Source organism: Spea bombifrons, chromosome 1, assembly GCF_027358695.1.
Source record: "Spea bombifrons isolate aSpeBom1 chromosome 1, aSpeBom1.2.pri, whole genome shotgun sequence".
In the NCBI taxonomy this organism is placed as follows: Eukaryota; Metazoa; Chordata; class Amphibia; order Anura; family Pelobatidae; genus Spea; species Spea bombifrons.
The window spans coordinates 86,465,055-86,490,432 of NC_071087.1; the positions used below are offsets into that span (position 1 = coordinate 86,465,055).

Below are 25,378 nucleotides of genomic sequence, written 5' to 3' on the forward strand. Positions count from 1 at the left end.
AAATTTAATATACATACTTTTTACCAAATGTTTTTGTTTTCTCTGTTGAACTATTTGTCTAGTGGAAAATTAACTTTTCTACACAGAAAAGCACTTAGTACAAAGACTGAGAGACATTCTCAGTTATACAATATATTTTACTTAGCTATCTATACTTAATGAAGAATCAGGTGTCATGTGAAAGAACACCAGACACTCCCTGTATGCTATTTAATCGCAGGTACCCTGCACATACCATGTAGTAAGACTGTGATAGACTTAAAGGATCCGCTGCTAACGTCTTGGTGCCAAATACCACAGCACATCTTCAGAGGTCTAGTGGAGTCCATGCCTTGACAGGTCAGGGCTGTTTTGGTGACTGTGTATGCATCTAATGATACCGTTACTACAAAGAATGTATACAGCTCTGTAAATGTACCCGCCTTTTACTCATACTTATCATTGAAGGCATTTGTTCTTTCATTTATTTAAAAAAACATTCCACGGTTACATGAATTGACAACATTGAGAGAAAATATGAAATTAGTTGTAACGTACACAGTATCATTCAGATTCTAACCTTCACATGCAGGCAGACATATTCCCTGGAGAAAAAAAAAAAAAAAGCCACAGAGAAAAAGAGCTCTGGAGAGGAAAAAGTATTGTGCAATGACAATGGTGAACAGATGTGTGTGTGTGCAAGGCGTCATTATTTGTTTGTTAGATCCCTTCTATGTATGAACTCCCTGGCAGACAATACCATGGTTGCATCCCCAAAGCTTTCCCTGGAAACAGGAGTCTGAATCCTCCTCTGTACACTAAATCATAGAACCGTCTTTAACTTCAAAAGTCTCACAATAAATACAATGTGAGAAAGTGTTTAAATATGTAGCAATTAAAATGCATACAGCAGAATACTAAAATTTTAGACAATTAACTATTATTAATACAGTGCATGGTTAGTCAGAACTGATTCAATTCACAAATTCTCCCTTGGCAACTGCAGATTTGTTTTTATATCCCCAGTCCTCAGTATGACCTGTTGTGTTGAAACTTTTATTCGCGAGTATCTTTATTGATCAAATAAGTATCATCACTCAATACAGCACTTGACATTTGGTTAAGTGGAGCATGTTATTTGTCGGTATTCTAAAAGCGAAGAATAAACAAGTGCAGAAAATGTGTGTTAAAGTTTAACACCAATGTGTCTTTAACACAAATTATGTAGTATACTCATCAACTGTCTACCTGGCAAACATCTTTACACACTGTAGTTGCTTGTTTTTGTATTGTGTAGTTAAATGTATTGTTTCACCTAATGGGTTAATAGGTAACTCGATCGCAGAAATACAATAGTAGAATGACTTGTTTGACAGCTTAATACACCCTGTGTCTGGATGTATTATGTCACAAATAATTACTGTTGTGTATAACATCTTTTTGAAATGGCGAGTAACCCAGCAGAGAATATGTTAACCCTTTTCTCCAGTGGAATTGGGGGTTAATGAAGAGCTGCTGATCATTAATATTTACACCAGCACCTCAACTTATTTTTGAGGTAAAGACACAAGCCTTAATAGGTCCTTGGTCTCTTGGTATCTCTGTTTCAGGATCGGTTTATGCCTATCCCATGTATAGTTAAATTATCTCAATGTTTTAGCTTCTACCACTTCTGCTGGGCTGCTACAACCCCCTTACATTACATCTAAGCCTCTAACCATCTAATTTTAGATCTCATTCTGTACGATTCTAATTCACTTCTGTAATTAAGTACTTAACAATTTCTATCACAACTCTTCTCTTTCTGTTCTTTCCTCCAAGTTGTACCAAGTTTGACCCGGAGATCTCTGGGTGAAGCACCACTTCTCCTGTTCTCAGGATCAACACCGTAACTGGGTTGCGGGAGTGGGGTCTTGACACGCCCTGCTCACCGCCCATTTCCCCTTTAAATGGGGGTGTTTCCTGTGATGTCAGCGGACCACCCCCAATGTCAGCAGATCCGCCCACCGACATCAACAGGACCACCCATTGACATCAATGGGACCACCTGCTAACATCAGTGGGCAGTCCTTGCTGCGTCCTGCAAGGGAAGGCTCCGGGTAGCCAGAGCTAAGAAGTTTCCAGGTATGGTTACAAAGATACTGTAAAAACTGAAAAGAAGTATTTATTTAGGTACTCAGCTAGACCTTTATGTTAAACCGACATTGGTCTTTAGTGTAATTATTCATTGTTTATGTTTTCTCCTTATATGTCTAAAAAAGGTTTAATCACACCTTTTTATTAACCTGGCAATTTGTTCCGCCACATCTAATAATGCCTTTTGCACCCTTAAGTTTAATGATTTTTTTTGTTAAACAAAATAAATGTCATATTTAAATGACAGGTGACATAGCTACTTCTATATATGCGTCTTTGTGTATTGCCGTAACAAGGTGTTCAGGTAATGGCAAAATAAATCCTGACTATATTCTCATTTCTGGATTTCTACTGATGTGATTCTGTGTTTCTCAGTGAGCGATGAATAACCTTGAAGTGACCCATTTCCACGGAGCTTGGGTTGCATAAAAAAGAAAGAAAAAAGTACTTTAAGATGTTTGTAATTATAAGAGAAACACTTGCTTTGTGAACTCATTCTATAATCAATATTCACACGGATTTTGTTATTTGTGTGTCGGTTTACTATACTGAGAACAGAAATGATAATCCTTCCTTTGAATTAGTTTAAATAGTTATTCTTTCTTTCCAGTAGGTTGCTTGTAGGCCCTCCGGGCTTTCATGTTAGTCTTTAAGTCTCTGTAATTTAAAGTTTCGTATATCCAACAAATCCCTGTTCTTACCTTATTTTTAATTACGCTAGGTTACAAAAGTTCATGGAACCACTTTTATTTCTTTTTGTTCTTATGTTGAGGCAGACCCCTGCTGGGCTGACTTTTGTTTGACTTATGAGAATATCTTGTATTTATTAACGCATATACATTCGCGATATCTTTGATCAAACATTTGACATAAATATGAATACCCAGGAACTCTCCAGAAACAGGAGATTTGGGGTATCAAAGCTGATTCCTGGGTCTCCAGCAATCAGTTTTTATCATCAGAAAAATTAGTGTTGCTGGTTTCAACCACTCCTCACCCAGTTACTTTACTCCATGCCCCTTTCCTTGCCCACTTGTGTAGTTTCACTATCAGTCCCCTATTCATACTCCAGGAATTCACACCCACATCTGTGCAGCTAGCTCCAACCAGGGGTGAGCATAGGGTTACTGGTACTTGGGTGCAGGATTGCTTTGGTGCCCCTATCTCTGCAGCAAGTAGCATACACACACATACACACATACCAAAACATATTAACTTGCAAACACACTCTAACATCCACAAACACTAACATCATACAGTAACACACAAACTCACTCTAACATTATATACTTACACCATACTCTAACACACGCCCACTCACAATAACACCTTATGTTAACACTCTAATGTACCATAAACTACCACACAATCACTCTAATAACATATTCTAAGGCACCCCAACACACTCTTAACACACAAGAGCACCACACACTAATTCAATCTACTGCTCCACAGGTGTGGAAACCTAATCTACATCAACCTCCACATTTTCATTCATTTCACCAAGTCTCTATACTATATCTCTTCCACTGTATTTCGTTACAGTAACCTCTTGTCCCCACTAACCCTTGTATTGTGGCCCCAGCCCCCGCCATAATTCCCCAAGCCTTTGTCCTGTTCCCATCACCTCATGTAATGTCTCCACAAGTCTCTGTCATGTCCCCACCAGCCCCTGTTTTGTTCCCATCAGCCAATGGCATGTCTTTACCTTGTCATGTCTCCATCAGTCTCTGCCATATTCCTATTGACCCTTGTATTGTCTAGAGAGATCTTCTGGATAGATGTCCAATAATGCAAAATCTACTGTGTGTTGAATAGGGAGGGATAGTGGGGACCCAATAAGCCCAAAAACATCACACCGAAGTTTGGAAATTTCCACAGGGCTCCACCTCATATAGAGCATTGTACCAACATGCCGGCATCCCCTCCAGCAAGCACTTGTGGTGCCTGTAAACATTTTAGACATTTTGAATGGGACCAGACACCATCGTTAAAACACCTTTATGCTTGTTTCAAAATGTGAGATATTTTTGGACACTCTGTGCACGTTTGATAAGGCCTGAAAGCATCAACTTCAAAGGTGAGCCCCACCTCCATTTCCAGGTTTATATCTGCTGGTTTGAGTTTAAAAAATGCTGCATTTGGAGACATTTGTAAACATCAGTCTGACAGAGGTAAAATTTTTGCTTAAGGTCAAGAAAGGGAAGTATATTATCATTCATATACAGTTGGCCTACCTGGGTCACACGTTTCAACCTCTAGCTTTTAAGTGATATGTTCACTATGTGATATTGAAGTATTGAGATTGGAATGGTGTCTACACACGGTTTCGGAATGTTGATTCGGGATCTATGTCTGTCCCATATCCATAAAGAGAACCTGTTGTGAGAGCTAATTCTAATTCCTAAGGATGCATCTTAAAAGCGGAAAAATGATTTCCATCTTGGGAAGTAATACACATCCTAATCCTGGGAAAAGGTTAATATGGCAGAATCAAGATTTTTATACTTGCATTTTTCTATATAATTAAGCTAAACTAAAAAAGCTAAACCCACTGGCATATGCCACACCTGTCTGTTTTGTAAATGCTAACAGCAGGATTGAGAAACTAACATCTGTTATTAATTTGTAGAATCCAGAGGTGACCACTAACCCAGCACAATCTACAAACTGATTAAGTGCTACTTTTTACAGTGCTCAATGTCTATAGCTTTCAAAAAACAAATGACCACCAAGATTCCCATTTAGTATAAACACATACGTTTTATATTTCCATAAGCAGACATATAGAAATTATAGTACTACAAATCTTCAATGTTTACACTAAAATACACTCAGTTATATTACACAAACTAGGGAAGTTAGGGGGGAAGTAACTGAGACAATAACCAGTCATAATCAATGTATTTCCATTGATATAATCCAAAACGTAATAATAATTAATAAAATAATTTAAAAACATTGTTACTGTTCCATATGTGTCCTTACTATGCATCTACCAGCGATGTACTTAAGGGGGACGGGGTCTGCCCCAGATCTCTTTTTTTATTATTATTATTATTATTATTATATAGTGTGAGCATGAATGTGTAATTGTGTGTCAGCGGATGTGTATGTATAAGTGTGTGAGCATAAATGTGTTTGTGTGTGCATGGATGTGTATGTGCGTGAGCATGTATTTGTAAGTGTTTGTGTGAGAGCATGCATTTGTATGTTTAAGTGTGTATGATCATGTAAGTGTAAATGTTTATGTTTAGGCATGTATACTATGTGTAAGTGTGTGTGTGTGAGCAAGGAAGTGTATGTGTAAGTGTTTTTGAGTATGTATGTGTAAATGTTTGTATTTGAACATGGGTGTATATGTGTAAGTGTTTGTGTGCATGGGTAGTAAGTGTGTAAGCATGGATGAGTATATGAGTGTGAGCATGTATGTGTAAATATTTGTGTGTGAACACGGATGCGTGTGTGAGCATGAACGTGTATGTGTACGTGTGTTAGAATTAGAGTGTTAGTATTTGTGTGTCCATGTGTGTTGGCATGAGTGTGCAAGTCTGTACAGATATGAGAGTTTGTGTAAAAGAATGTGTACCAGTGCATATGTGCGTTGCCAATGGGGGGCACCATATATAGAATCCGCCCCAGGTGCCAGATATTCAAGGTATGCCTATGGGGTCTACTATGCTATTAAGGGCTTCCTAGACAACCTACATAAAGTGTGCAAAGCAACAACGTTTATCAGGCAGCTTCATGAGTGTCTTTCATACCAATGAAAATGCATAGGCTTCATCATAATACACAAGCATCTATAATACTTATATTTAATTGTGAGCCAAAATGCTATAACCACACCAAAACAAAAAAGGTGGGAAAAAAGCAGAAAACGAGTAATTTGTGTGCATGTCTCTGTCTCTTATTTAAGCCTAGGGCTATTCCTGTTTTTACAGGACCAACAAACAGTTGTTAGGGCAGTATAGCTCTAAAAATGATTTAGTCAGACAGGGGATGATATCCCTGCTAGCTGAGCTTTCTACTGACACCAGGGAAATCTTTCTCCACTTGGTTTGCCAAATTATAGGAAAAACACTACAACTACATCCAGCTGAAAAGCACAGTAATTCGTTGTACTAGCCTTCAGCTATTGTCTATTTGTTTGACCTTGTATTATATTCATTGGTTGTAGCTTTCTTGAAGGACACGTGATAATTTAACTCATATCTCAAAGGAAAGGAGAAGCTTAATGTCTTGTAATAGTTTTGACCTTACAGATATTAATGAAAAAAACATGGTGGTTGTCACGTTCTGCCCTGGCTGCGGGGCTGCATATCTGTCCTGCTGTAGTTTCTCTGCTTTGCTTTGATCCATTCCTGGATTTCCTTTTGCTTTGTTCTATTTTCCATTCCTAGCTTCTGCTCCGGCTCTTTGCTTCAGCTCTGCTTCCTTTATTAGGTGTGCCCCACCTGTGTTCTGTTTGTCTCAGTCTGCAGTCTTCAGTCTAAGGTATGTCTCTGTGCTGTGTTTGGTTTACATGTGTGGTTTGTTTTGTATCTTGTCTGCAGGGATTAGCGTTAGGACCCACCGTCATTGGAGTACTTTGGCGTAGTGGTGGGCTAAGCATACTATGGCCATATCATGTGACGAAATCTCCAATAGTTATCTTGTAGTCCTAGGCTAGTTTCTGTATTCATGTTTGTGTGTCTTTTATGTACCTTTGCCCTTCTTCCTTGAATCATCTGAGGATTCCGGTTCCTCTCTCCTCTCCCCATGTCCCAGTTAAGATTTCCTATCCTTGCTTAAAGGAAGAAGCGTCCGAGGGTTCCGGCTCCTCACTCCTTCCCCTGTGTTCCTTGCCTTCTTCCCTGTCCTTTGTTGTGCCCTGTACCATGTATGTCTTGTCAGGTTATGTTTATTCCTTGTCTTGTGCCTGTTTATACTTTACGCTATTCATGTCATGTTTCTAGCCACTTCTCATGTATATCCTATATCATGTTTCTTGCCTGGTCTCCCTTTCCTTTGCTGTGTTATGTGTCTGCTACATTAACCCTTTGCCTAGCTTTCATTCTTCCAGCCTGCAGCATCCTGCTCGTGATCTATGTGCTATGCTTCATGCCTGCTCCAGGGTGCCTGCAGGATTCGCTTTGTTCTGGACTCCATCTGCTGCCATATCAGGGCGCTGGTGTTTGGCTGCACTTCCTAGGTGCTCAACGCCTGGGCGAGAGTGGTCACCCTGCAACCAGGCCCTGCCCCAGACTCCACTGCTGCATCGTGACTCCTGCAAACTACATCGGGCGCGCTGGGTCCTTCCAGTCACCAGCTTGGACCCAGTCCGTGACACATGGCCGCAGGTAAATGGTCAGGAGTTCGCGGAGTGGAGTTTGCAGCGTCAGCCCTTCCAGTGGGCCTCCGTACCCGTCAGCCCTTCCAGTGGGCCTCCGTACCCGTCAGCCCTTCCAGTGGGCCTCCGTACCCGTCAGCCCTTCCAGTGGGCCTCCGTACCCGTCAGCCCTTCCAGTGGGCATCCGTACCCGTCAGCCCTTCCAGTGGGCCTCCGTACCCGCTTGCCTGAGCCTGTTCCTGCCTGAGCCTGTGTCCGTTCCCGTACCCGTGCCTGAGCCTGTACGCATGCATGATCCACTACCTGAGCTTATGCCGGTACCCTTGCATGAACCAGTACATGTGCCTGGCCCGGTGGTACTCCGTTCTCGTCCGCCCTTCCAGTGGGCCTCCGTTCCTGTACCCGTGCCTGAGCCTGTACGCATGCATGATCCACTACCTGAGCTTATGCCGGTACCCTTGCATGAACCAGTACATGTGCCTAGCCCGGTGGTACTCTGTTCACGTCCGCCCTGCAAGAGGGCTTTTAGCCATGCCGTGTGCCCTGGAAGAGGGCTTCTAGTCGTGTGCCCCGCAAGAGGGCTTCTAGTCGTGTGCCCCGCAAGAGGGCTTCTAGTCGTGTGCCCCGCAAGAGGGCTTCTAGTCGTGTGCCCCGCAAGAGGGCTTCTAGTCGTGTGCCCCGCAAGAGGGCTTCTCCTTGTTCCAGTACCTGCCTTGTTCCAGTACCTGCCTTGTTCCAGTACCTGCCTTGTTCCAGTACCTGCCTTGTTCCAGTACCTGCCTTGTTCCAGAACCTGCCTTGTTCCAGAACCTGCCTTGTTCCAGAACCTGCCTTGTTCCAGAACCTGCCTTGTTCCAGAACCTGCCTTGTTCCAGAACCTGCCTTGTTCCAGAACCTGCCTTGTTCCAGAACCTGCCTTGTTCCTGAGTTGCGGCCAGCGCCCCAGTAAGTGGACTCCTAAGTCGAGTACCCTGTAAGTGGGCAACCCGCCGTGTACCCTGAAAGAGGGTTTCCTGAGTTGCGGCCAGCGCCCCAGTAAGTGGACTCCTAAGTAGAGTACCCTGTAAGTGGGCAACCTGCCGTGTACCCTGAAAGAGGGTTTCCTGAGTTGCGGCCAACGCCCCACTAGTGGACTCCCAGGATGAGTGCCTGCATCCGGGCTACCCTGGTCGAGTACCCTGCAAGTGGGCAATCTGCCGTGTGCCCTGCAAGTGGGCAACCTGTTGTCTGAACCTGAACCCGTGCCTGTGCCTGAACCCGTCCCTATGCCTGAACCGTGCCTGAACCCGTGCCTGACCCTGAACCTGTACCAGTCGTGTCTGCCCAGCAAGTGGGCTATCTGTCATGTCTGCCCAGCAAGTGGGTTACCTGCCGTGTCTGCCTTGTCAAGTGGCTTATCTACTTTGCCTTCGTCTGGACCTAAATGTCAGCTAGAGACTACTTCCTCAATCCTGTTCAGACATTCTGATTCCTGTTTTTGGAGGAGATTGGTCTACTAGCGGCAGTGCTGGTCATCGAAGGACTCCTACCTTTTACAGACTCCGTATGCTGGTTCCTGGGTTGATTTGTTTCTTCAGTTCTTCCGTTAGAGAGTGGGCCTTCCTTCTGTTGATGTTTCTGTTCGCGTCCAGAGGCCGCTCTTTCGGAGGGGGATTGTGTCACGTTCTGCCCTGGCTGCGGGGCTGCATATCTGTCCTGCTGTAGTTTCTCTGCTTTGCTTTGATCCATTCCTGGATTTCCTTTTGCTTTGTTCTATTTTCCATTCCTAGCTTCTGCTCCGGCTCTTTGCTTCAGCTCTGCTTCCTTTATTAGGTGTGCCCCACCTGTGTTCTGTTTGTCTCAGTCTGCAGTCTTCAGTCTAAGGTATGTCTCTGTGCTGTGTTTGGTTTACATGTGTGGTTTGTTTTGTATCTTGTCTGCAGGGATTAGCGTTAGGACCCACCGTCATTGGAGTACTTTGGCGTAGTGGTGGGCTAAGCATACTATGGCCATATCATGTGACGAAATCTCCAATAGTTATCTTGTAGTCCTAGGCTAGTTTCTGTATTCATGTTTGTGTGTCTTTTATGTACCTTTGCCCTTCTTCCTTGAATCATCTGAGGATTCCGGTTCCTCTCTCCTCTCCCCATGTCCCAGTTAAGATTTCCTATCCTTGCTTAAAGGAAGAAGCGTCCGAGGGTTCCGGCTCCTCACTCCTTCCCCTGTGTTCCTTGCCTTCTTCCCTGTCCTTTGTTGTGCCCTGTACCATGTATGTCTTGTCAGGTTATGTTTATTCCTTGTCTTGTGCCTGTTTATACTTTACGCTATTCATGTCATGTTTCTAGCCACTTCTCATGTATATCCTATATCATGTTTCTTGCCTGGTCTCCCTTTCCTTTGCTGTGTTATGTGTCTGCTACATTAACCCTTTGCCTAGCTTTCATTCTTCCAGCCTGCAGCATCCTGCTCGTGATCTATGTGCTATGCTTCATGCCTGCTCCAGGGTGCCTGCAGGATTCGCTTTGTTCTGGACTCCATCTGCTGCCATATCAGGGCGCTGGTGTTTGGCTGCACTTCCTAGGTGCTCAACGCCTGGGCGAGAGTGGTCACCCTGCAACCAGGCCCTGCCCCAGACTCCACTGCTGCATCGTGACTCCTGCAAACTACATCGGGCGCGCTGGGTCCTTCCAGTCACCAGCTTGGACCCAGTCCGTGACAGTGGTGTTTGTATCACAACAACTGAAGCCACTTTGCCACTTTCCCGGAGCCATTCGGGAAAGTGGCAAAGTGTACCGACAATGTAAATACCTACATTGTTCTCTATGATGTTGTTTTCCTAGGGATTTGGTTGCACATTAAATAATTACCTGCCTTTTTGTGCATTTTGTTTGTGCATTTTACATTGAATATGTGCTTGTGTTTGTCATATATATGTCATTGACATATATGTCAATTTTATATTAATATGGCTGAGGGGTTTACAATAGTGGTATGAAGGCTGTAAGCATAGTAAAAGGAATGCTACGGCCTTTACCACTATTCCACATGGTAAGTCAAGTCAACACAGTAATGAAAGAGAATAGTAGATAATGCCAAAAAAGACACCAAAACATGTTGGGATATCTCTGACAGTGGAGCTCTGTGCATGGTCTAATCGGATTAAATACCTACATGGGAGTTAGGTAGCAGTTTCCACTCTCATGTGGAAGTGGAGTCATGACTTAGGAGCACTACATACATGGGAGGTCCTACATAATGATTCATGGCTTAGATGCACAGTTCTAAAGGTTGATTATCATCAGAACAGTTCTACAGAATAACAAAGTTATAGCATAGTTTACTGAACATTACGAAGAAGGGTGAACTGGTTCTGCATAATGGAGATACTTTTTTGCTGCCCACAACACAATTTGCAGGAGGCACAGCATGTTAATGGTTAATTATGATACTTGACACATGAATGAGCAGGTGACGCATTAAGGTTCATATGACCTACTGGGCACCCTGAATGATCTGCAGCTATGCAGCCCTGTGCACAACACACTGTGATACCCTTTGTGTTATGACACCTTTCTATCAGAACCGGCATTAACTTTCTTGGTAATTTGAGTTACAGTACTGTAGTAAGTCTGTTTGATTTGAACACACAGGCCAGCCTTCGCCAACTACATGCATCAGTGAGTCTTGGCTTCCTATGAACCTGTCACCGCTTCACCACTTTTCCTTCCTTGGACCACTTTTGATAAGTAGTGACCAGAACACCCTACAAAAGTTACAGTTTTGGAGATGCTCTAACCCGGTTGTCTAGCCATCACAATTTGGCCTCATCAAAGTCACTTACATCCTTACACTTACCCATTTTCCTGCTTCTAACACATCAAGTTTGAAATCCAAATGTTAGTTTGCCGCCTAATATATCCCACCTACTGACAGAGATTTTTTCTGATAGGTCAACATCTCTCTATATTATGAGAAAAGCTCAGATCCATGATATGTAAACTGGCAGCTGCAACAAAAAGTGTGTGTGTGCTAAAGGTATAAAAGGGTAAGCAATATGCAATATGTTAGGTACTGTCGCCTACATTCATTTTATGTGCAGCCTATATGCATGTACAACAATATATAGTGGATCAAGGCTTTAAAGAAAATATATATATATATTTTAGTTGGGATATCATGTATATGGAAAAAACGGGAAAATATGTTTTAAATTTTTTGTCTCTTTATAACATTATATCATGTGATACATGTGTTGCCTTAAAATTGATGTTTAAGAATAGTTTAACTTGCCCTCTAAAAAAACAGTACATATAGGTTTCCTTAGGTAAAGTGTAATCTTTATGAAAAAGCCCCTTTAATGTCTTAAAAGCACATTCAACTAGGGATGTGACCTTTTCATGGTTATCTCCAAACTATAAATCTCCAGGACATGCACACCCTGATATTGTAGCTCAACCTTTCAGCCTGAGCAGGACATGTCCACCGAGACTATCCAGGCGAAACCAAGACAAATGGCAACACTATCTACAAGTAAAGACTCCATCAAAAGCCTGTCACCTAAATCTAACTGGACAAAAACTTTGAAACTTGGTCTTACGTCCTACCTCTGGGATTTAAAGGGTTAAGTGAACATTTACATGAAGCATATTAATGTCCTGTGCTGTTGCATATTATATATATATATATACATATATATATATATATACATACATACACACACAATATTCTTTCTCCTGTAGCTGAGAACAGTAGTGCTTTAAGTTAGTAATGAGAGTTTAAAATTAGAATATTTAGTATTTTGATTTAATAGCACTGACATAGCCGAGGGTGTCATTTTTTAATTCTCCGCATTTTATATTTTCCAGTCGCTATAAAAATCTTGTTAATAGAAAACAAATGACAGTGTGAGACCACTGTGTTTATGGCACCCGCGATTCTATGAGTATAGATATAAAGCTTTCAGCTCCATCTACAGAAAATGTTATCCAGAAGAATAGAAAACAGTAGGACATTCAATTTTAAAAGCTATTGGCTTCCATTCATATCTAACAATAGAAAATGCAGCAGTGGGAGATTTCTTAAGAATGTGAAATGCAGTAATTGATCCAAAGAATGTGTGTTTTTTTTTCTTCTTTTAAAAGTTACTGTAGCCCTAAGTATAAGAGTTTTATCCTCTGGTACAAACAAAGCAATTCCAAATAAAACATTTGGGTTTAAAACTTAGAAGAGCAAGTTTAAGACCACATGATAAATCCATTTTCAGAAACATATTTTTACTTACAGCTTATATATTTATAATATATATACCGTATATATATATATTTATATATATATTTATATATATATATATATATATATATAAAAACATATTTGTACTTGCCATTTAGGTAGCCTTTTTGCTATCTAATGTAATGTGTTTCTTAAGCATTTATTTACATTAACAATAAGAGCTAAAATGTAAGCACAATTTAGATTGTCGGTGTAAATTTCCAGAACATTGTGTCGAAATTGATCACACTAAATGTCCTAAATGCTGCCCAGATGTGTTTCAGTTTGCCAAGCAATGCCTTTATGCATGGGCGTAGGAACCCCTAAAAATCTGGGGGGGATAGCATTTTTACTGGTAGGGTATACCTGACCATTTCACCAACAGGGACTTTTATGACATTGCATTATAAATACATAGAGATTAATATGTAGTTGGTCCCCCTTTGCAGCTATAACGGCTTCCACTCTTCTGGGAACGATTTCCACAAGATTTTGGAGAGTTTCTGTGGGGAATTTTTGCAACCATGCCTTTATGGACCTTGTTTTGTACACTGGGGCACAGTCATGATGGAATAGAAAAGGACCGTCCCCAAAACTGTTCCCACAAAGTTAGAAGCATAGTGTTGTCCAAAATATCTTGGTTTATCACCTTCAGCTCATAAAACGTTCTACTGGATGGATAGGAGAAAATTCCCACAGAAACAGAAAAATCTTACAACCACAGATGGACCCCACTGGACCCGGCCACAGAGACTACTATGATGTACTGAAGGAACCATCTAAGACTCCTAACACGTCATGCACACAGGAACATATCCACACGCTTAAACACTTGAATAACATACACACGCATGCACACACACACACACACACACACAATGGGTTAAACATGTGTTACAGGGAATCATTATCTTCCCTTTAAGTACGACATGCCTGCTCATACACACACATATGCACTGCTCTTACGGATGCCTGCCCACAAAAACACACATATATGCTGCAATTACCTGCAGATACACACTTGCCAGTACTCACACATATGCACTACCCTTATACACGCCTGCCCAAACATACATAAACTGCTCACACACACATGCCTCCCCATAAATATACACTGCCCTTGCGCATACTTACACAGACGTATACGCTATAAGACAAATACACTCCTTATATACACACGTATACAATGCCCATACAGACGTACACGTATACAATGCCCATACAGACGTACAGATATACACTGCCCATACAGACGTACACGTATACACTGCCCATACACACATACACATATACACTGCTCATACACACATACACATATACACTGCCCATACAGACGTACACATATACACTGCCCATACACACATACACATATACACTGCTCATACACACATACACATATACACTGCCCATACAGACGTACACATATACACTGCCCATACAGACGTACACGTATACACTGCCCATACACACATACACATATACACTGCTCATACACACATACACATATACACTGCCCATACAGACGTACACATATACACTGCCCATACACACATACACATATACACTGCTCATACACACATACACATATACACTGCCCATACAGACGTACACATATACACTGCCCATACAGACATACACGTATACACTGCCCATACAGACGTACACGTATACACTGCTCATACACACATACACATATACACTGCCCATAAAGACGTACACATATGCACTGACTATACAGACGTAAACATATACACTGCCCATACAGACGTACACATATACACTGCCCATACAGACGTACACATATGCACTGCCCATACAGACGTACACATATGCACTGCCCATACAGACGTACACATATACACTGCCCATACAGACGTACACATATACACTGCCCATACAGACGTACACATATACACTGCCCATACAGACGTACACATATACACTGCCCATACAGATGTACACATATACACTGCCCATACAGACGTACACATATACACTGCCCATACAGACGTACACATATACACTGCCCATACAGACGTACACATATACACTGCCCATACAGACGTACACATATACACTGCCCATACAGACGTACACATATACACTGCCCATACAGACGTACACATATACACTGCCCATACAGACGTACACATATACACTGGCCATACAGACGTACACATATACACTGGCCATACAGACGTACACATATGCACTGGCCATACAGACGTACACATATGCACTGCCCATACAGACGTACACATATGCACTGCCCATACGGATGTACACATATACACACGTATGCACATACATGCACATATACACAGCTGCCCTATACAGAAACACGTATGCCTGCCCAAGTACCCATACCTCACCATATGTATATGCACACACAAATCTACCATCAGACCCCCCACCTTCGTTCTCCACATCAGACCCCCCCAAACCTTTGTTCTCCACATCAGACCCCCCCACAACCTTTGTTCTCCACATCAGACCCCCCTCCACATCAAACCCCCTCCACAACCTTTGTTCTCCACATCAGACCCCCCCCACCTTCGTTTTCCACATCAGAGCCCCCACCCACCAACCCACCTACCTTCGTTTTCCACATCATACCCACCCACCCACCTTCGTTTTCCACATCATACCCACATACCCACCTACCTACCTACCTACCTACCCACCTTCGTTTTCCACATCCTACCTACCTACCTACCTACCTACCTTCGTTTTCCACATCATACCCATCCACCTTCGTTTTCCACATCTCTTACCTTTCTCTTCCTCCTTTCTGCTTTCTCTTCCTCCTTTCTGCTTTCTCTTCCTCCTTTCTGCTTTCTCTTCCTCCTTTCTGCTTTCTCTTCCAACTTTCCTTTTTGCCGCTCACAGTCTGTGCAGTGCGGCTGCGCACAGCTGTTTATGCTGAGCGCCGGGGCTGGATATAAACGTCATATCCAGTCGCCCCGGCGCTCAGTTACAGACAGCACGCTGGTGAGTGTGACCTTAATGAAGTTGCAGCCTGCAGGACTGGTTGGGGAGATCACGGATTTCCCTAACCAGTCCTGCAGGCTGCAGCTGCTGATCGGGCAGCTGTGAGCACCCTCACAGCTGCACCCGAGTGCACTCGCCTCACGTACAGCCCTGGGGGGGATTTCTATATTATCGGTCCCCCCCTTATGATTTCCTGGGGGGGATCTGTCCCCCCCGTCCCCCCCGGTTCCTACGCCCGTGCCTTTATGTGATGAAGGACAATAATTTTAAAAGCATGTTTTTTACACTGAATGGTTTCTTTTTTAAGTACCGTATTTCCCCATGTATAAGACCTTTTTTTGTAAAAATTTGGGGTGTAAAAATCATTTTGTTTTTTTTTGCTGACCTCTGTGTTGCTCAGCTACATTTTAATAGCTGTCGGTTAAGAACACACATGCTATTTGTCTATTTGTCACAAAATAAATAAAATATAAATAAAATATTTTCCCATAATGTATAAATATGGGTAGAAACAGTTTTAAATTGTAAATCCCTTGGCATCGAAGGTCTTTATATTAAAAAATGGAGTCTGTTTTCTGATATTTGTTTACATGCTCCCATACTAAGAAATACAAAAAAAATATTAAAATACTAAAATGCATACTGAAAAGCAGTTACAACATCCTTATGTTTAAATGAATGTGGTAATTCCATGAAAAGTTCATACATAGCAGTGTATAGGCTCATAACACGCGCTGTCTGAATCGAAGGCTTACATTATTTAATGTCTAAAATGGAATGAGATTTCATGCACTTATCAATCATTTGGCAGAATATATTCCATCTGTGAACCATCCAGGCAGGAATAATGTAATCTGCGTATCATTTCAAGTGTCAAACTATATAATGCAGATCATTTAAATTTGCTGTGTGATGTAGATCATTGGAAATATGCTTGAAAAGACATTTCATGTCCAAAACACTTCAGTTTCCTTACTGACGGAATCCATTGTCTGAGCCTTGTTTGTTTGTATTTTAACAATTGTTCAAAAACATGTTTTCGTACTGAAATCAGATCTCTAGCAATGCATTTGTAAATTTGTTTCTTCCAGTTGGGAAATCTATTACAGTCAGTCTTTATTATTATTTATTAGAGATGTATCGTTTATTGTTTATATACAGCAATTTAATCCAAATTATATAAAGATGTAGAGTCCGCCTTGGGCAAAGTAGTCTAATCTGCTCACATTATATACTATGTGGGCTAATCTTGGCTTCCTGTGAGACCAATTAAAAACTCCTTCAATCATAAATGCATCACACAAAGAATATGCTCCTCATAACTAATGTATTTCCTTTCAACAACAAAAAATGCAATTTACAACCTATAAAGTACATCCAAGTGATTTTAACAAGTTGTTAATACACTTACAGGGACATCAGTGCCTTTTTACAAGTTTTGTTAATGAAGTGCTTGATAGCTAGAACGTCTCATGACATGGACTTGGGATATAAGTGTGCTGCTTTTTCTTCCAACTCTACATTTTACAGCTCCATACCCTAAATAGATATATCTAATAGTGTCTAGAGATTAAAATAAGATACTATTCCATGGGGAATAGCATCATTATCTTAAGATCTAAATGAGAATCCCCTAATTAACTTTTCTCATACCCACTGTTAAGTTGCTGATTGTTGTTGATTGGTTCAGGCAGCTAGCGTTTGTAAGGGTGGGGGAACTGAAGGGAGAGACAAGGAATTGATAATTAGGGCTGTGCCACGGACCATATCAGCTGTCATGATGGAACTTTTAAATTAAATATCTCCAAAACATATCCTAAACATAGCCTAAGAGCAGTATATAAGAACAGTGTTTCTCAAAATGTGGTCTGTGGAATCCAGGGGCCTGCACAACCTTTCAGAGGTTATTAAAAAGCATGTGGATATGACAATTCATACAAGGAAGTGACATTTCTTGAAACCTCCAGTGCTACGTTTTTATTCACAAAGAGCAAAGCTGACTAGTTTAATAGACCAACTTGGCCATTCCCACAAATACAGGTTCCAGTAAGTCTGGTGAACCTCACAGAAACACATCAGCTGTTTCTTAATTGGAAACTTGTGGCAGCATGGTGCTCTGAGTTCCAGTGAGTTTTTCATCAAATCATGAATTCATCACATACATCTGCCATCAGCTCCCATGTTTCTATGTTTGAGAAGCAGGGGTAGGCACCAACATTGCTCATGGTGGACATTTACTGGCGTCTGTTGTGGACAATTTAATAATGTTCTACACTGGTGTCTTTGTTCGGAGACATTGCCTATCCCTAATGGTAAGCCAGTTCCCTTTAAGTTTAGCAAATGTTTGAGAAGTGACCTAATCAAGTGATATTCATCTACATTTAATGTTAGGAGCCGTCTTTCGTGAGTATGTACTGTTAATCCTGTTAAGTCATTTTATAATATGAGAGTGCCTATGTAACTTTTACACCAAGGTGAGGTTCTTGCCAAAAAAAAATAAAGTTCTGAAGGCTAAAGATGAATTATACATGGAAATGCAGAAAGTATTTGGTTGTATGTTGATTTTACACAAGGATAACTTTGTGTTATGTATTACTAGTTGGTTATATTATTAACTTTACAATTTCAACCTATTGTTGAATACAAAGGTACATTTGTGGCACTTACTCTCAGTTAAGGAGCTTATGGGACATCTTAGTGGAGCTTTGCTGTGACTCACCATGGCCAGTGATGGGTAGTATACATACTATTAATAAGCTTTTAAATTCTTAAATGGATATTGTCAGTGACTGAGGTGTGTGTACTCTGTAAATAATTAACTATATTAATTTATCTAGCAAACAAGACTCACATTGAGAGTTGTGTTGCGAGTGTTAGCGTGTAAGGGCATATAACCTCAGTCAAGTTTGGGTAGTAGAATCAACCCTTAACTTGACTGAGTATTCAACAGAGTGAACTTTGAGTCTGTCCAGGCATAAATATCTCTTAATCTCTAATAATAATACTGTAGCTATTAATACAAGTGTTGATAATACTACTAAGCACAAATAAGATTGTATTAGGCACCACACATACCGGTATATCATTAGAAGAAAATTGATGATATGCTTTTCTTAGTCACACAATATAACACACCATCACCATTGTTGTAACATTTTAGGTTTATTCCAATAATTTTATCAACTATCCATTTATATAGCTTCAGTCTAACCTACAAAATAATTTTTTACAATTGTATGGAATTCAGGTTCCGAATAGCTATTTATTAAGTTTCACTAGATATGTATCTGCTTCTGCACTCTATTCAATTACTTTGAATGTACTGTAAATAAAATTCTCCCCCCAAAAAATATTTTTTACTAAAAAGAAAAAGTTTGTTCTCTTTGACAAGGTGTTTAAATCTCATCTCCACTGCTCAGTCACTCATCTTGGTTATTGAATAGAATAAGTGTTACTCAATCTCCATAGGCAATGCAATGGTGAGGAAAATATGCAAAAATTTAACATACCCTACATATATAAAATTTGCTTTCTTCTTACATTTTTGTTGTGAGAATTGTAAAAATGTATCCAATCAAGCACAAATTATTAATAACCTTATACATCTTTTAATTCTGCAAAAATGTTAAATATACATTGATAGATGCTGCATAGAATTGTGGAGAAAATAATTATATATATATATATGTATATATATATATATATATATATATATATATATACATATATATATATATATATATATATATATATATATATATATATTATATATCCATTATACTTAAATGTACTCTTTTAAGATACCCTAAAAAGGAACTGTAGCCTTCACAGCTTTTACCATAGATTCTAAATAAAATAAGTTCATTTATAAATGTGCTGTCTGGCAGTCAGTGTAATTATTTCAATAACTATTGAGTTTCATCTTGTAGAAAATGAGATCTGAGGATTAAGGTAACCAGGCTGCCAATTTATAATCCATTTCTAGTACTGAGGATCTCTCACTTCTCCTACACTTACAAAGGCTGCACCAATCAACAAATATCAGCAAAGATTCGGCCAGAGATAACTAATAACTAACAATAACTGATCATGTTTTCCAACAACACAACCCCCCCCAACAAAATATGATGTCATATCATATAATGTTTTAGGGTGTATGCTTACTTAATAACATTTTAAAACAGTGTATAGTGAAATAAAGTTACATTGTGTGATGTTAGTATCATCTGCTAGTATTGCATCTTGGGTATTCTGACAAGTGTGCCATATGCACTATGTTACTGTAACAAGCAATGCTGTCTGCATGTATAATATTAAAAAAGTATTATAATAATAAATTAGACAGTAAATGGTGTGGGACACAAACTAATCATTTAATTTCAGTTCTTATCATCATCAGAAAGGAACAGATATGAAACTGAAATTTCTTAATAGTAGATTTACATGGAAAATTCAGTAACAATTTAATGTAATTTTACAGAGCATAAAAATGTCAAAAAGTTATATTTATTACTTTTGTACTCTTGTCTAGGTGGGTATGCTGACCAAATGGATTCAAACACAATTGGGGACTGTGATAGCACTCTAGTGCCAGGAATTACTTCTATTGATTTCAAGCTGTCCTAAAATGATCTATAGAGAGCTGTTAGCTGGAAATATTGACAGACAGTACCTAGGTGTTGCAAAAAATATAGGAAGGTAAAAGCGCTAAGAACAATAAAAACAGCAATAGAATAAATAGTCCTATAAATAGCAGCAGCCCACTCGCCAAGGTTTCCTCTTCTTGGCTTGGTAAATAACTTTGAAGTCACAGGAGATAGTGGTTGCGCATACTGTCACAGCAATATAATATGTGGCTGGCACCGTGTGGCAAAGAGTCAAGGAATGGGTACTCACATTTTTCGGGGACTTAAGCAATTAGTCCCACAAAACTTGCATGGGCGATACAATCCTCGCCTGGGGATATCTTTGACAGCAGTCCTGTGTAGTTCTTTTGTTTGGTTCTCAGGATAAGGTGCACATAAAAATTTAAACAGAAATAGGCATAGTGCTTTCTGTATGATAAAATGAATAAAACAAATAAAAACAGTTCACTATATACTCACAATATGGTGAGCAATAAATGGATTGCTCACCCCTTCTGGCGTAGGTGGAATGATCCCCACCGAGGATATAAACTTGCGTGTTTAAAACAATAAAAGGATACCAGGAGCAGAAAAGAATGGTTTTTAAAAAAACTTATTTATTTTCAGCTTTCTCGTTAAAAACCATTAAAAAGTCAATAAAAATAGCACAAACGCGTTTCACCTACTAAATAGGCTTCCTCAGAGTGTCTAAAAGTTTTAGACACTCTGAGGAAGCCTATTTAGTAGGTGAAACGCGTTTGTGCTATTTTTATTGACTTTTTAATGGTTTTTAACGAGAAAGCTGAAAATAAATAAGTTTTTTTAAAAACCATTCTTTTCTGCTCCTGGTATCCTTTTATTGTTTTAAACACGCAAGTTTATATCCTCGGTGGGGATCATTCCACCTACGCCAGAAGGGGTGAGCAATCCATTTATTGCTCACCATATTGTGAGTATATAGTGAACTGTTTTTATTTGTTTTATTCATTTTATCATACAGAAAGCACTATGCCTATTTCTGTTTAAATTTTTATGTGCACCTTATCCTGAGAACCAAACAAAAGAACTACACAGGACTGCTGTCAAAGATATCCCCAGGCGAGGATTGTATCGCCCATGCAAGTTTTGTGGGACTAATTGCTTAAGTCCCCGAAAAATGTGAGTACCCATTCCTTGACTCTTTGCCACACGGTGCCAGCCACATATTATATTGCTGTGACAGTATGCGCAACCACTATCTCCTGTGACTTCCAAGTACCTAGGTGTTGCTTGTAAAAGGATACATTGACTTTAACCTTAAATTACACAAAAGTGCAATACACTTTTTGACAGTACATTCTTAACCTGAAAGCACTTTTTCACATCAGGCATTTTTACAAAAATTATATTGCAATATATAATACTTGAACTTGAAACGGTTAATAATCTATCTTATGCACTCTGAAACAAAAAAAAATATTCTAAAGAAAATAAGCAACTTTTTAATTACGCAAATGTCAACGCAAACAATAAAAATACAAATTAATTGTCAGTAACAGTAAATAAAAAGCCTACTTTGCCTGTCTCACAAATACATAATAAGAAGCTGAAGAAGACTGAACAGCCCATTATAATATGTATAATTACGATGATTTCAAATGTTTCCTGTGTGCCTCTTTTATCTTGTATTATTATATCCCTGCTATTTATTCACTATACTTTCAGCATTCATTAGCCACGAGGAGTGAGCCATCTGGTCATATTCTGCCAAAACAGTAGTTTATTCCAAGTACACTAATATTAACTGGAAGTGAGGGCGTATTTGAATCACTCTCTCGGAACCTTCCTGTTTAGCTTATCCAGTTTTGTAACCACAAGCCAGAAATACTATCTCCGTTCAACTTGCCAGAAACTAATGAATCACAGTTGTCTATTGCCTCCTATCTCTGGTTCCTGGGAAGAGGTGGACAAAAAACTTTTGCTCATATTTTTAAAATGGCAGAAATTGCTACTTTCCTCCCCATAGAAACATCTGCGTAAAAAAATACAATTCTACCCCGAATTTCCACAGCCAGATTAATCATGTGCATTATGACATCATATTTTTGAATACTGCAAAAGGATGAACATTTTTCCAAAATTCTAGTATGAGGCCACATGAATGCTATGACTAATTCTGAACATCTTGTAGTATAAATGCTAAGTACAAATTAACTGGCTGTTCAAACCATCCTCTAGCAGACCTGACAGTAATGGCTACATTTTAATAGTGGACTCTAGGCAATTTCATTGGCCATTGGGTAATATGTCACTGGATCCAAATGGAACAGACCAGTATTTGAAACCACAGGTCAGAACAGGCTTCTATGAAGCAGATATATGTAGCTTACTGTATGTACTAATATTATACATGCAACCACAGGTTTTTATGCGTGTTAGTTATTTTGCTTCAACAGCATATTTATATATTTGATCCCAATAATTATCTCTCATGGTAACTTAGTTAAAACCCATGAATTCTACTGAACCTGTGGGTTGTTCTTCAGTAGTAATAAGGTATGGTCAAAGTAAGTAGAAATAAGGCAGTTAATGTTATATATTTACTCACCTTGTCCCGAATACCTTGTCTCATGGTTTCTCTTTCAGCCTCCATCTTTGCATATTTTGCTTTCCTTTCCTCTTCTTGCTGCCGAAGTGCTTCTTGCTGCTCTTCCATTTTCTTTTGAGCATCGGGATCTTTTTCTTCATCTCCCCCAAGCATCTTTCCCATGTCTTTTGTAGCCCCTGGAATATTAATAAAAATGTTCAGCTTTGTAGCGTGTATAGTAAGAATGTTTATAAAGTTATACAATCAGTGAAACTCTACATTTTTACAGGGAAATATAACAGTTTGTCTTTGATATTAGGAACAATGGAGGTCGGCGATTCAGTGTCATATATGTATATGTCCGCCCTGGCTCTCATTGTGTAAAGACTTCCAGACAATATTTAACAACACATATTTTCTACATAAACTCTAGGTCTCACAATCATTGTTTTCTTTTTGACACATATGCACAAGTGAGAAAGACTAAAAATAGGGGTGTAATTATAAAGAGTGGTAAAAGATAATAAACATGAGCAGAAGTCAATAAATACATCATAAATCAATACAAAAGCAGTACATTGGGTAGAGAAGTTAGGGCTTGCTTAAATAAATAGCACATGAAAATGGTAGAAAAACACAGAGGGGACAGTAATAGGTAGGGAGATACTAATATTAGGACGTGACAACCAACAAGCTAAAAATCCCAATCTTAGTTAATCAAGCCTTATTTTCAATGCTAATGATGAATATCCATAGAACGTTGGGTAAATTGTATTTTAGCTAAGCGAACTAAGCTGTACACTTGACATCAGTTCAATTACTTAAATTAAACTGATTTTCTAAATCATAGTGAGCTATAAACATTTTAACTTGCCTGGTAAATTAAAAGAATGCATACTTGACAATATGAACTTAACTAAACGCCACCTCTCCAGGTGAGTTGAACCAGAACTCTGTTATGCTTAATAAGACTGACAAAATTAGATCTATTTACTAAGAATTCCAGTGGCATACTAGATGGCTTGAATGTTATCTGCAGTCAAGGTACACGTATTGCACGTCTGCTCCTTTTGGGTGCCAGGAGAGTGGACAGTGAAAAACACAGCCCCCCCTATAATTCAAAGGGTCCTAACTGCAGAAAAATACAGCAACCATATTTAATATTACATTATTGTACACGACTAGTTATTGCAGTAAAATAACAGTAAAATATTTGAAGCTGTTCTGTATCTTTTATTCTTTTAGATCCATCCAAAAAAGCGAAGGTGAAATTCTAGCCTCCAGGAAAGTCTCACATTTTAAATGTGACCTTGAATGCTTCTTTTCATATAATGTGTATAGCAAGATGAAGAAATCTACATATAATGCTTTGGTCATAGAGATTAAATAGATTATACATTTCCATTATTTTCTTTGTAAATACACAAATAGGTTATGGTCTGGTTATTTAAAGGTTTAATGATAATTTTACTTTGGATAATCTTATAGTAAAATTAGTTTTGTATTTGTGGTGGTAATAACAATGTATGATAAAGCATCTGAAATTACAATGGCAACAAATGACCATAAGCATTATCAGATTCACAAGACATGAACTGTCGTTCTAAGTAAAACAATGCTGTTGCTTTAGAAGAAGGTATGGGACCAAACCAAGGTTCTAGTCCTGCAGCATTCTGTCTGTATTTCTGTTTATATCTAAATAGCTTTCTTGCTTTCTGTTTTCTCCATTGCTGTTTTATGTACTGTGTTTTCAAATGTCAGATCTGAATGGAAATTAGCTAATAAAAATTGGGGGGAAAAAAAGAAAGAAAGCACACCGATGAAAGCTTCAAATCTCAGCTTTTAATAGTGGGAACTTTTCAGCAAAAATTATACCAAAAACTATTTTTCTAAGGAACCAAGCTGTTACTATGAAAGAAAAAAAATAACCTTTGACTGTTTCTGGTTTTGTACACCCTCACTCCACAAGTTGTCCATTTTAAACGGAGATGTTAGATAATTTGTGTGAGAACATGCTGTTTTTATTAGCACTGCATGTGTTCATCACTCTTTTCAAGATAATTCCAAGGCACATTTGGAGACGAAAAGCTGCTTTCATAATGAGTCTAAGCTTGATATATTAATGTTATCCACAATCGCAAATGAGAACAATTTTTATAAGTTCTCTATGCATTCCATTTGCGTGCATGTGGGAAGTAAGTTGAGCAATCGCCTTACTAGTAATGACTATTGCAAATCCCTTTATCCCAGTAATACTCACTATAAATAAATATATATATGTGTGTGTGTGTGTGTGTGTGTGCACATGTGCATGCTTGTATAAAATATACATATTTTCAATATACATTGACATGTACGGGCTTTGTCATTAAGGGGTTAACAATATTACCTTAAGCACTGTGTAGGTGAATACTGGTTTCACTATGCACTGACCTGGTCACTGTCTTTTGCAAGGAGAAAAAGCTGGCCCTGCATTATTAATACAGGTGAATTTCTTTTAAT

At 39.3% G+C, this 25,378-nt stretch overlaps 1 protein-coding gene across 2 annotated transcripts in view; it reads right to left on the reverse strand.

The window, feature by feature from the left end:
• Positions 1-25,378, reverse strand: part of CPLX1 (complexin 1) — a 98,567-nt gene that overhangs the window by 8,566 nt on the left and 64,623 nt on the right. For both annotated transcript variants that reach the window (XM_053465807.1, XM_053465806.1), the window contains exon 3: positions 22,898-23,073. In XM_053465807.1, coding sequence (XP_053321782.1) covers positions 22,898-23,073 — 176 coding nt within the window. The remainder of the gene's footprint in view (positions 1-22,897; positions 23,074-25,378) is intronic.